The sequence below is a fragment of the Nomascus leucogenys genome, chromosome 12 (assembly GCF_006542625.1).
Source record: "Nomascus leucogenys isolate Asia chromosome 12, Asia_NLE_v1, whole genome shotgun sequence".
In the NCBI taxonomy this organism is placed as follows: Eukaryota; Metazoa; Chordata; class Mammalia; order Primates; family Hylobatidae; genus Nomascus; species Nomascus leucogenys.
Window position 1 is genome coordinate 88236180 of NC_044392.1, and position 13477 is coordinate 88249656.

At 33.9% G+C, this 13477-nt stretch overlaps 1 protein-coding gene across 1 annotated transcript in view; it reads left to right on the forward strand.

Annotated features, from left to right (window-relative positions):
- The window catches only part of COL24A1 (collagen type XXIV alpha 1 chain), a 400658-nt gene that overhangs the window by 93528 nt on the left and 293653 nt on the right, over window positions 1-13477 (forward strand). Inside the window, exons 10-12 of the mRNA XM_030823656.1 lie at window positions 1347-1400; window positions 2537-2581; window positions 10342-10395. Coding sequence (XP_030679516.1) covers window positions 1347-1400; window positions 2537-2581; window positions 10342-10395 — 153 coding nt within the window. The remainder of the gene's footprint in view (window positions 1-1346; window positions 1401-2536; window positions 2582-10341; window positions 10396-13477) is intronic.

Below are 13477 nucleotides of genomic sequence, written 5' to 3' on the forward strand. Positions count from 1 at the left end.
TTCCTTGGTCTGTTCTTTCTCTAGATTTTCCGAATTTTTAGAAGTTTTAGCATATCTGTACTTAAAGTGGAGGTAACACTCTTCTATCTACTTCAGAGCAGAAGGACAAAGTGCAATTATCTTTCATTATGTCATTTATAAACAAACAGGAAAGGGATTTTAGGTGATAAATAAGAAATCTAGCCAACTTAACCTTGTTGTCATCAGCTCAACACACCTTCTGACATTTCCTTGTGTCAAGAATTATTTAATAGACCTAAACTCTGAATAAACTGATGAGTAAATGAAGGAATGAATGATGTATCAATGAAAAAGAGTCTTAAAAAAAAAAGAAGTGATAATATTTTGTCTCACTTTTTCACCCAGTTCTGTAGCAGTTTTCCTTTCTTATGCCTTTGGGCCTCCATCTATCAGCCTTCCCTGAGCAAACCTTGTTTTAAATCAAGAATACAAAGTTGCAAATTCCAAATGAGTTTACTATCTGTCTAAGTCAGTTTGGGCTGCTATAACAAAAGGCCATAGATTGGGTGGCTTATAAACAACAGAAATTTCTTGCAATTCTGAAGGCCGAAAGTCTGAGATCAGCATGCCAGCCCGGTTAGGTTCTGGTGAGGGCTATCTTTTGGATTACAGACTGCTGACTTATTGTATACTCACATGGCCTCTTTATAAGTTCATTTATCCCATTCATAAGGGCTCCAACCTAATTACCTTCCAAAGAGCCACCTCCTAATACTGTTAGACATTATCAGCAGGGTTAGGATTTTAACATGAATTTTGAGGCACACAAACATTCAGTCCACAGCACCATTCAAATTTACTAGATCAGACCCATGTCATGATAACGGTATTTGCCACTTAATATTCACTTACTTAATCAGACTCACTGTAAGGTTAAGTTTACTTTAAGAAAGAAGTAGAGGTTGGTTTTGTGGTTTACTGCCCCTCTTAGTCTTCTGGGGCTCATGCTCAGACTGTTAAGGAGTGTTATACGATGATCGACACAAGAAAGAATTCAATCTACTGGTAAAAAAGTTACTGGTAATTAAGAAATATACCAGCTCTTCCTCTACAATAAATGTCTGTTTTAGCTATGGATTTTTCCATCCTAGATTTATCATTATTAATGATCATATATCATTTAGGGCCCTAATCTAATAGCTTTACTTATTTTATTTATCAATTTTTGTCCATTTTCCTTCACATAGGTGATTTCAGTTACATAAGCCATGTATAGGACTCCGTATTTTTATGGGGAAAAGTTATTTCCAAGCTTGTGTATTGTAAATACACCAAATTGGTTTCCTTTGGCTTTGCTATACTGTTTATTTTATTTATTATTTCAGGGAATTCCAGGATTTGCTGGTAATATTGGTTCACTCGGCTACCCTGGCAGGCAGGTGCAGTAACTATATTTAGACTTTTCTCTTTATGTTCCTATTTATTAATACATTGTATTTCTGATTTTGAGAATTAATGTTCAAATAGTTTTTTTTTAAATAATGAATAACTCATAGAGAAATAATTTCAAAATCAAAGTTGTAGAAATCCATTACAATTTTTCTGCAGAAAGTTTTATTTAAAATCGGAAGGGGGCTTTTAAATATGTTTGATGTGATGTACAATGGAACCTTCAAAATTAAAATGCACAAGTGTTAATAAGTTCTTAAAACAGTCCTGATAGTGATTTTACAATACTGTCACTGAACAAAATGAAGTAATAGTAAAAGACTCTCTGTAATAAACATCATTTTTTAATAACACAGTTTTAAAAATTTGAGAAACAGTATACCACTACCAAACACTTTTATCTGAACTGAATTCAGTTATTTGTATACTGTTTTGAAAATTCATTCTAATCATTTTATATGTATTCCCTTATAATTTCTAACTTTCTCTATTTCCTGTAGATTAATAATAGAACAAGCTTTCTTTCCTAAGGTTTCATGAATTGATTACTTCTAAAATTAATTAAATGTATAAAGTTACATTTATATCTTTTTTATTCTCAAGAATGAGGGAAATAAGAAAAAAATTGTTAACAAAATTCCATTTTTTAGGACTTTAAAAACACTTAGAGGGTACTCTATATTAGACTCTTACTCTCAAGTGATAATATATGTTATATAAAAAATATAAAACATGAATATGTAAATATATGGACATTGATCTAAAGTTTAAAATATATTTTTAAAAAATTTATGGGAATATCTTTTAGAATAAGTTAATTAGAAATGTTTTAAAACAACACAGTCTTCCAATGAGAAATAATGTAATAAAAAAATTTTAAAAATCTGACAATGTGTTAATGTACTTTATATATCTAAAATATGTTGTGTATAGATTTTTTCCAGTGCCTCTTTTGATTCAGAAATTCTAAAATTCCTTGAACATTGGTAATCTTCATTAGTTATACAGAGTTCTGAATTCTATAGTTTTGAAAATGATACCTTTTTATATGGCCTTTTTATTAATCTATTTATTAACTCTTTAAAAAGTACTGTAGTATGATGACAATGTCTTTTGTTTACACCAGGGTTTAGCTGGACCAGAAGGTAATCCAGGTCCTAAAGGTGCACGAGTAAGTAGGCATTTCCATCATTTTGTTAAGCATGCTTGCCTAAAAGTAGAATGAAATATATAAAACACTTAGCATTTTTACACTCTCTTAGTAGCTTTGAATTTAATTCAAATGTAGCCTGAATACACTTGCTTACTACAGTAGTTGCTTTCACTTCTATGATGACAGAAAACAGTCTCATTGTGGTAGGTTTTGCATCATTATTTTATATTTATTTCCATAGCATAATGTCTGGCATGTTAGAATGTCCTCTATAAACATTTGTAGTATTATTTATATATGAATGGATACAGACCTAAGGAAGTCATCATGTAAAAAATATGAAGAGGTAAAGAAATTCATAGTAGTTCAAGGCTGAGATCATTTTATTATACAAAAGCTGTCAGGAGTAAAGAAATATCTGCAAAGAAAGAAATAACCTTATTGTATCCAGAACATCCCATTTTACTCCCAAACCATTAAAGGAAATGTTAGCCATTTTTATTCACTAAGGAAGCAAAATAAACATTTCTATATTATATTGTATTAGTCACTTTTTGCATCACTATAAATACCTGAGGCTGGGTAATTTATAAAGAAAAGAAGTTTAATTGGCTCATAGTTGTGCAGGCCATGCAGATATGGTTCCAGCATTTGCATCTTGTGAGGGCCTTAGGAAACTTACAGTCACAGTGGAAGGTGAAGGGAGAGCAGACAATGTCACAAGGCGAGAGGGGGAGTAAGAGAGAGAAAAATGGAGGGTCCCAGACGCTTTCAAACAACCAGATCTCATGTCAGTTGAGAACTCACTTGTCACCAAGGGGATGATGCTAAACCATCCATGAGGGATCCACCCCACAATCCAGTCACTTCCCACCAGGCCACACCTCCAACATTAGGAATCATATTTTAACATGAGATTTGGAGGAGACAAACATCCAAACCATATCATATATGTAGTGTATAAAATAAAAAATCTGTTTCTAAAATTCTTTATTTTTAATAGCCAAATATTTTCCAAAGTCTACATTTGTGCCTTATATTATCTAAAATGCATTTTTTTTTTTTTTTTTTTTTTTTTGGTGAGACAGAGTCTTGCTCTGTCGCCCAGGCTGGAGTGCAATGGCGCAGTCTAGGCTTACTGCAACCTCCGCCTCCTGGGTTCAAGCGATTCTCCTGCCTCAGCCTTCCAAGTAGCTGGAACTACAGGCATGTGCCACCACACTAGGCTAATTTTTGTATTTTTAGTAAAGATGGGGTTTTACCGTATTGGCCAGGCTGGTCTCAAACCCCTGACCTCATGATCCGCCTGCCTCAGCCTCTCAAAGTGCTGGGATTACAGGAGTGAGCCACCAGGCCTGGCCTAACATGCCTTTTAAAAAGAAGTAAAGCATAAGGTATTTAAACAATATGTGCAATAATGATGTCTTACATTTTAAAAAATTATTAAACATTTCCAAATACTTTCATATGTATTTTATTCTTTTATGTTGCCATCAGCCCTGTGATGTAGGAGAACAGGCCTATTATCCCCATTTTACTGATGAGAAAAATAGTAAGCTAAGGAACTTACTTGATCTGGCAAAGTTATAGCTGGCTAGAACTAGAACCAATGTCTTTTCACCTTTAGCTCTGACCTCTTTTCATTAGCTCATGCTGTCTTTGTTCTTGCATTAAGTAACCACATAATGAGGAAAAGTCATGTACTTTTTATTAGAAATTGCACTGAAAACACATGTTGACTTGGATTTGGGATGCCAGAAGAGATTAGTGGCCAAGAACATGGGCTGTGGAGTTAGATAGGCTTTTTTTTTTTTTTTTTTTTTTTTTTTTTTGAGACGGAGTCTCGCTCTATCGCCCAGGCTGGAGTACAGTGGCGTGATCTCGGCTCACTGCAACCTCCACCTCCCAGGTTCAAGTGATTCTCTTGCCTCAACCTCCTGAGTAGCTGGGACTACAGGCGCCTGCCACCACACCCAGCTAATTTTTGTATTTTTAGTAGAGACGGGGTTTCATATTGGCCAGGCTGGTCTCGAACTCCTGACCTTGTGATCTGCCTGCCTCGGCCTCTCAAAGTGCTGGGATTACAGGTGTGAGCCACTGTGCTCAGCCCCTTAATACTTCTTTTACTAGCTTTGTGGCTTTTGATGTTATTCAGTCTCTCTGTGCTTCATTTTTCTTATCTCATTATTTATTAAATGGTCATGATGAAACTTACTTTTCAGGTAGTTGTGAAAAATTAAACAAGATTAGCATTCTTAAGGTATAGGGCATAGTGTATGCATGTATTTACTGTATGGATTCTATAATTATTATTTGAATTTGAGAGTTTCTTCTGTTCAATAACTAGTAACTCCAAGGAATATATGCAAAATATATTTGGCACTGTACAACTTACTCTTACTGCATTTTGTCATCTTGCTTCAGTGATCCATATAACTGTTCTTCCGTGTACCATTTTTGCATTGTATTATACATCCTTTTGTTTTTTCCTTTTCCCATTTGTATTGAAAATTGTTTTCTAGGCTGTAACCCTCTTAAGTTGTACTTTTAGTTAGGTTTTCACACTTTCGTTAGGTTTCACACTTGGGAGTGTGATTGGAATAAGGAGGGAATTTCACATTCATAAAGGGTCTCAAATGTAGATTTAAAAATTATTTGAAATTTAGGGGTATATGTGCAGGTTTGTTACATGGGTATATTGTGTAATGCTGAGGTTTGGGCTTTTAGTGATCCTGTTGTCAAAGCAGTGAACATAGTACCCAATAGGTAGTTTTTCAACCCTTGCCTTTTTCTGGCCCTCCCTCCTTCGGGAATCTGTAGTGTTTATTTTCCCATCTTTGTGTCCATGTATACCCAATGTTCAGCTCCCATTTATAAGTGAGAACATGTAGTATTTTGTTTTCTGTTTCTGTGTTAATTTGCTTAGGATAATGGCCTCCATCTGCATCCATGTTGCTGCGAAGGACAGGGTTTTGTTCATTTTTATGGCACTGTAGTATTCCATGGTCTATATGTACCACATTTTCTTCATGCAGTCCACTGTTGATGAGCACTTGGGTTGGTTCCATGTCTTTTCTATGGTGAATAGTACTGCAATAAGCATATGAGTGCAGATGTGTTTTTGGTAGAATTATTTATTTTTCTTTGGGCATACACCCAGTAATGAGATTGCTGGGTCAAATGGTAATTCTATTTTTAGTTCTTTGAGCAATTTCCAAACTTCTTTCCACAGGGGCTGAACTAATTTGCATTACCACCAGCAGTGTATAAGCGTTCCCTTTTTTCTGAAACCTCATCAACATCTGTTATTTTCTGACTTTTTAATAATAGCTATTCTGACTGGTGTAAGATGGTATCCCCTTGTGGTTTTGATTTGTATCTCTCTGATTAGTTGTGTTGAGCATTTTTTCATGTTTTGGGGCCACTTGTATGTCTTCTTTTGAGAAGTGTCTATTCATGTCCTTTGTCCACTTTTTAATAAAGTTATTTGTTTTTTTCTTGTTGATTTGTTTAAGTTCCTTGTAGATTCTGGATATTAGTCCTTTGTCAGATGCATAGTTTGAAGATATTTTCTCCTGTTGTGTAAGTTGTCTATTTACTCTATCGATGGTTTCTTTTACTCTGCAGAATACCTTTAGTTTAATTAGGTTGTGATTGCCAAATTTTTTGTTGGCATTTGTTGCTTTTGAGGATTTAGTCACAAATTCTTTGCCCAGGCCAGTGTCCAGAAGGGTATTTCCTAGGTTTTCTTCTAGGATTATAGTTTGAGGTCTTACATACTAAGTCTTTAATCCATCTTGAGTTAATTTTTATATATTAACTCAATCAGAGGTAGGAGTCCAATTTCATTCTTCTGCATATGGTTGACAAGTTTTCCAGCACCATTTATTGAACAGGGTATTCTTTCCCAATTATTTATTTTTGCCGACTTTGTCAAAGATCAGTGGGTTGTAGGGTGCAGCTTTATCAAGTGTAGATTTTTAGCATTAACTTCAAATCTAGTTAAAAAGGCAAAAATCGTAGAAACACACTCATAGGATACATGTTTTTCACTTAATTTGTGTCCTGTTACTGGTAAATTCTAAATGTTATGCATTGTACATGAATATTTTCATGAATCATGATAAATTAGCTTTTCATTGGCAGTTATTTGTTGGTATTTTTTGGTGTTAGCAGAAATATTTTGTCAAATGTAAACATTTAAAACATCATAATTTTTAAACCCTTCTTTGGCATTTCCTTATGTAATAATGTGCTAGCTGCCCCCAAAAGTAAAAGTATATAGAACCTCTCCCGACCCTCTGGTGGTCCTGCTGGTGACACAAAATTGCTTCTAACTGAATCTACAATCTTCAAACCAAAAAGCAAAAACATGTGTTATTATTTTTAATGTTCTTTGTTTCATTACACAGTAAACTCTAGTTTAATGGTGGTATTTTGAGAATGACCTCAACACTGTGTGGTTTCTTTGGTACTGTTGACATCTTATTTCTGTTAGAATCAGTGTAATGATGATCAAGAAACCTCTATGAAACACCTAAGCAATTACTTATAGTATTATTCTATTCAAAATATCTAATTGTAAAATGTTCCTTTACACTCTGTACAGGCTATGTTGGAGTTCTGACATCAGTTCTTGAGTTATCAATTGATTATTTAGTTCACTGATAAGTCTATACCAGTTAGAGTGTCTTTTCTTTTTATTTATAACCAAAACTCCTGTTGTATATATTAAAACAAAAGTTAGCTGACTACACTTGAAGTCATCAACAGATGATTCTGAAAATGTACACAGCTTGTCATCATAATCCTAAATGCTCTAAGTATCAGAAATACTTTTGTATGGTTCACTTTAAAAGAAACATTTCCCATTCTCCAGCTGCTTGGCTTTCAAGTAAGAAAATCATAGATGTTTCACTTTATTAAAGTTATGTATAAAGGAACAAATTCTCTCTCTCCCTCTTTTCTTTTAATTTTTGCTTGTTCATACAATCTGTGGAACATAAGGCAATTTTAGGCATCTTTGACAAGGAAAAACACCTAAAAAAGTTTTCAAGACGGATGGTGGCAAGTTTTTTAATGGCAATACTTAACTAAACTCTAAGGAACTAAAACCTGCCAAAAGTTTTATTCCAGGCAACTTAGATATGATTCTTGAGACATTTATCTCTTTCTTTTTAAAATAAAGAAGATAAAACATACATAACATAAAATTTTCCATTTATAAACCCTCTTAAAGTATGTAGTCAGTGGCCTTAAGTACATCCAATTGTTGTACAACCATTGCCACCATCCATCTTAAAAACTTTTTTCATCTTCCCAAACTGAAACTCTGTACCCAATAAACAATTCCCCATTCTCCACTCCCAGTCCCTGGCAACCACCATTCTACTTTCTGTCTCTATGTATTTGACTACTATAAGTACATCATGTAAGTGGAATCATACACTATCTGTCCTTTTGTGACTGGCTCACTGCACTTAGCGTAATTGTCTTTAAGGTCCATCCATGTTGTGGCAGTTATCAGAATCCTTCATTTTTAAGGCTGAATAATATTCCATTTCATGTATATACAACATTTTGTTTATTCATTCATCTGTTAATGAACATTTGGGTTGCTTCCACCTTTTGATAATTGTGAATAATGCTGGAATGGGTATAGAAATAACAATTACTTTTTTAATGCTTGAATTCTTCAGTATTTGTTATTATGAAAGTATTTACTCTGAAGAATCACCCATTCTGTGATTCAAAATAAGAAACCTTTATTTAGAACTTAGTAAAAATGACCTACTGTATCTCTACTTCAATTTCTTTTAAACTTTGGCTTTTCTCTGCATCCATAAAACTACTCTTCTCTCACACCCCTATTTCACCCTCTGTCTGATCAGTGATAATTTTTCCTAATATTTTCTCCTCAAAGCTTCAGTCTGTCTTTAAGACTTCAGACATGTCTGTCCTTCAGACTTTTTTTCTCTGTGAGCTTTTTCTATGAACCCCACATCTCCCAACTCCCTGCCATGATAATTACATTTGAATATCTCATTATAACCACAAATTCAAAATAACTAACAAAACTCATCCTCTTTATATCAAACTCAGCTTTTCTATTTTCCATATTTCTATCAGCGGTTAACATTTGTCTATCAATCCAACTGTAAACTTTAGAGTCATCTTTCTCTTGATTCTTATAGACGAAGACATATGTGACCCACTGTAATCCAAGTGAATTTATAAAGTGAAAATATGATTATATGAAAATTGTGTCTAAATTTTTTTAATGACTCACAGTGTAAATTGCAGACTTTCCATCATAACAAAAAAGACTGCAGACTTTCCATCATAACAAAAAAGACTCTTCATGACATGACCCCCTGCCACCCTTTCCAAACTCACCTCTTGCCCACCAATCACACAGACTATTTGCAATTCTTTGCAAATGCTGTGTCATTTCATTCTGATTGATTGACTGATGGCGCATTGTTAGCCCTGCCTTTTCTTTTCTTCAGGACTTAGCTCAAATGTTGCTTCCTCAGTAAAGCAAAGCACCATTAATCTTCTCTCTAGGCAAAGTTGGTCATTCTGCTTCCAAAGTTCCCATTGTCTATTTGTCATATCACCTATTATATAATCCTGTAACAATTATCAAATGATATTACAGTTATTTATTTGTATGACCCTCTTTCCTAATAAACTATGTACTTTTTGAGGGCATTGATTTTCATATGCATCTTTATAAACCCCAAAATCTTTATAGACACAAAATGGCTACTAAAATAATGTTTGTTGAACCAATGATCTGGACCCATAAACCTTCAAATTTAGACCACTTAAAGAGCCTTCGAATAGGTTGGCCTATATTCAGTGTTTCCTGTCATGGCTATATGCTGTATCCTATCAACAGACTAATCTTTTAGAAATACAGCATAACATCAGTGCACTACCATACTCCCTAAAATCAGTAGCTTCCATTTGTCTAATATATACAGTCTAAAATTTTTATTCTGAAATTTAAGACTCTCCTTAATCTAGCCTCTAAACTACCATATACTTTATTTGTAAAATTGATGAAACAGATTTCCCACAAGTGAGATATAGCTAAGTTATGTTAGAATAAAGTGCCTTGCATTGTTATTTATATGTATCCCTTGTTTCTGAGATCAGATTGGAATCTTTATTAAGGCAGGATGGGTCTTACACATAAAGCTAATATGTAAAACCATCTTACACACAAAGTATGTTATGTATAAAATGTGATCAATTACTATTTACAAACACTCCCCAGTTGTTACCATTAACAAAGACTTCCTATTATGTCTCTATTTACCAAGATTTTACCTACTCTCTAGACCTATCTCAAGTGGCAGTCTCCTTTGAAGCCTTCTTTGATTGCCTTTGCCTCCTGCCACATTGAAATGTATCTCTTCCTCAACTGTACTTCTTATATTCTTATGTTCTTTTGATATCTCCATTCTGTCTAAAATTTTAGCTAATTATATACATATATTTTCTGCCCACTATAAAATTTAGTGAAGGAAATTATTTGGGCTTATTTTTATTAGCCACCATTTCTTAAATTATATTGTGTATATTTTTTAATGGGAAGATTGATCTGTAACTTCTGGAAGAAAAGCAATTAGGTGAGGGGAAGTTATTCACACTTGTAAGTCTTGTAATTTCGTACTACTACAAATAAAATTTTGAGTACTTCTATTCAGAATCACTTATGGGGAGAATATTCAAATGAACTAATATACAGATTATTTTCTTGTTTTAAGGGTTTTATTGGCTCTCCTGGAGAAGCGGGACAACTGGGACCTGAAGGAGAAAGAGTAAGTCCATTCCCTTCAAATAGTATTTCTAAAGTGATATACTTGTGATAATGTACAATGGGGGTCATAAAATCAGATGTCAGGGAAGTAATCTTACTGAGTTAGTAAGGAAGGTTTAAGAAAAATCACCTGCCAGAAATGTAATTTGACTTTTGAAAATCTTACTGAATTTTGTTAAAGGAAAGTAATATAGCATGTTAGAAATATAATTGTATTTTAAGTTCAAATTTTTGAGAATACACCAAAATATTAAAATATCTAATTATGAAATTTTTATTTTGTAATTCATTATCTTTGAGTATAAATTCTTGACAGGTCTTGATTTTGAGAGCAATATGCAGTAAAGAATTTAGCCTTAGAAGATATATTTTTGTTTAATTTAATAGTGGGAGATAGCTGTTAATAAATATGGGTACTTATAAGTAAAGATAGAACCTTTGCAAAATGGTTTGTTATACTAAAAAGATTAATGAAGTTAATAATAGGAGTTATGGCATTGCAGCTTCATCATGTCTAGTTTTCAGTGCTATATGCAATCTATATGCAGTAATTTATCTTTGTATTCCTTCATTTACATTGCCAGTATTAATTGAAAACAGTAGAATTGAACAATATTAGTTTATTGTCATAGAATTTGAAATTAGGGAGTCATATTCAGAATTCAGCCTTCACCCCTATCATTATAAGAATGCAGTTCAGGCCAAAATGTTCATTTCTGGCAAGTGATTTTTGCAAATGAAAGTGAACCAGATTTGTTGCTAAATGGATTTTTCAAATAAATAGTTTTTAGTGAGTGAGTTAAACTATATTTTCTTGTAATTACTTGTGAATGCCCCAGCAGAGAAGAAATAATCAAAGAGTTTAAATATGCTGTAATGACAATCAAAATGTTTAGCTATCTTTGGTGAGACGAGGTAAAGATTTTCCCCTGGTGAGCATAGGAAGTCATTTTGTTCAATAGCAAAAAATATCTTAAGCATAATTCCACAACTAAGCCACCTAACCTTCATGTACTACAGCAAACTAACAGAGGATGTATCTCATTGATCGTGCAAAGAATTGATCTGCTACTTCTTGACCCAATGATTCCAGTTTACGTTGTTAATTACTCTGCTGTTCGTGATAACAATCCTTTTCTGATCCTTTGACATAAGCTTATTCTATCTCGTAAATTATTTAATAAACCAAAATTATATGTCCTTGTAAAATGTTGTCATCTTGGATTTAATGATCTTAAGCCCACTGTTGACACTGGCCATCAATAGCCACATTGCTGTAATCACACTCACTAATTTTTACCAGGCTATATGAAAATATAAAGACCTGGCTGGGCACGGTGGCTCGTGCCTGTAACCCCAGCACTTTGGGAGGCCGAGGCCGGTGGATCACGATGTCAGGAGATCAAGACCATCCTGGCTAACACAGTGAAACCCCATCTCTACTAAAAATACAAAAAATTAGCCAGGCCTGGTGGCGGGTGCCTATAGTCCCAACTACTCGGGAGGCTGAGGCAGGAGAATGGCGTGAACCTGGGAGGCAGAGCTTGCAGTGAGCCGAGATTGCACCACTGCACTCCAGCCTGGGCAACAGAGCAAGACTCCGTATCAAAAAAAAAAAAAAATCAAGACATGTCTCAACATATAAATACACAAGACCAGTTTGCGATATTGGGCCCATCATGGGTACCATGTCCTAATATTATTTGGCTATGTCAAAATTTTCATTAAAACTATGAATGATGTAGCTAAAAGGGTGTTATGTTATAAAACGTTTAAGTACAAAAAAGCAGAAGAAAATAAGATACAGTAAAGCTAAGTATTCCTGAAAACAAATGGAAAGAAAAAGTCATTTCTAGGAGTCAGTATTGTACATTACATGCATATTGTGCATATACACATACACACACATATGAAACATGTACACATATACACATGTATATATATGAAAAATGCTTATATAATTCTGTCTGCATTATTTGGCTTCTTGATGAGATTTAGGGAGGCTACTGAAAATTTAGGAAATAATTATTCTATTTTTTTAAAAAAGGTTGGTTGCATTATGTAAATATACATAAAGTCTTAATGAAATGAGTCCTCTTGCTCACCTGTGAACTCTTTTTTGATGATCAGATACATAAGTATTTTTTAAACACTGTTGACTTGAAAGTGAATGGATTGCTTCAGCCAATGATGCCTTCTAACTTACCCGTATGTACTATTAATCTCAAGCTACATGGTTGTGACAGACTGCTTAGTCTACAAGTCTCAAAGTGATAATATCAAGTAAGATGCTTTAATCTGCATATAACAAAAAACCACAATTCAAACTGGTTTAAACATAAGGATATTTTTAATGATGATGATGAAAATAGCAAATGATTTACTGAATGGTTTTATATATGTACATATATATTAAAAAATTTAGTAAATGGTTTTATATACATGAATTCACTTCTTTATATATGTATATATACATGAAGTTTTTAATAAACATATATAGTGTATATATATATACATGAATTAACTTCTTTATATATAAAACCATTTATTGAATGATAGGTATTGATATTCTTCTCATCATAGATGAAGAAAATGAGGCACACACAGAGGAAGTATCTTGTCTTAGACTATATACAGGAAGTGAGAGCAGAGCCAGGATTTGGACAAAGTTTTGTCTGGCTACAAAGCCTGGGTACTTAAGTACTGTACCCACTGCTTCTTACATGACCAGAAATCCATAGGTTAGGTGGGCTGTAGATTCATTTCTCTGCTTTACCTTTTCTAATGTTGTCTGTACCCTAAGGCTTATTTCCCATATGATTGCAAGATTGCCAGTGCACAGGTTAAATGTGTCTTTGTTTATATCCAGATAGAGAGGGGAAGAGAGAGAGGAGGGCATTTCCCTTAGATATGGAAAATAAGACCTTCGTGTTCATCTGGTTGTGCCAACTTTGGTAATATGCCTATCTCTGGACAAATAACTATCACCAGGGAAATGTCAAGATCCCATTTGGAAGTATAGATGGGATGGATTCCTGAATAAAAGCAGAATTTCGTTTTGAAGAAAGGAAGGGGCTGCCTGA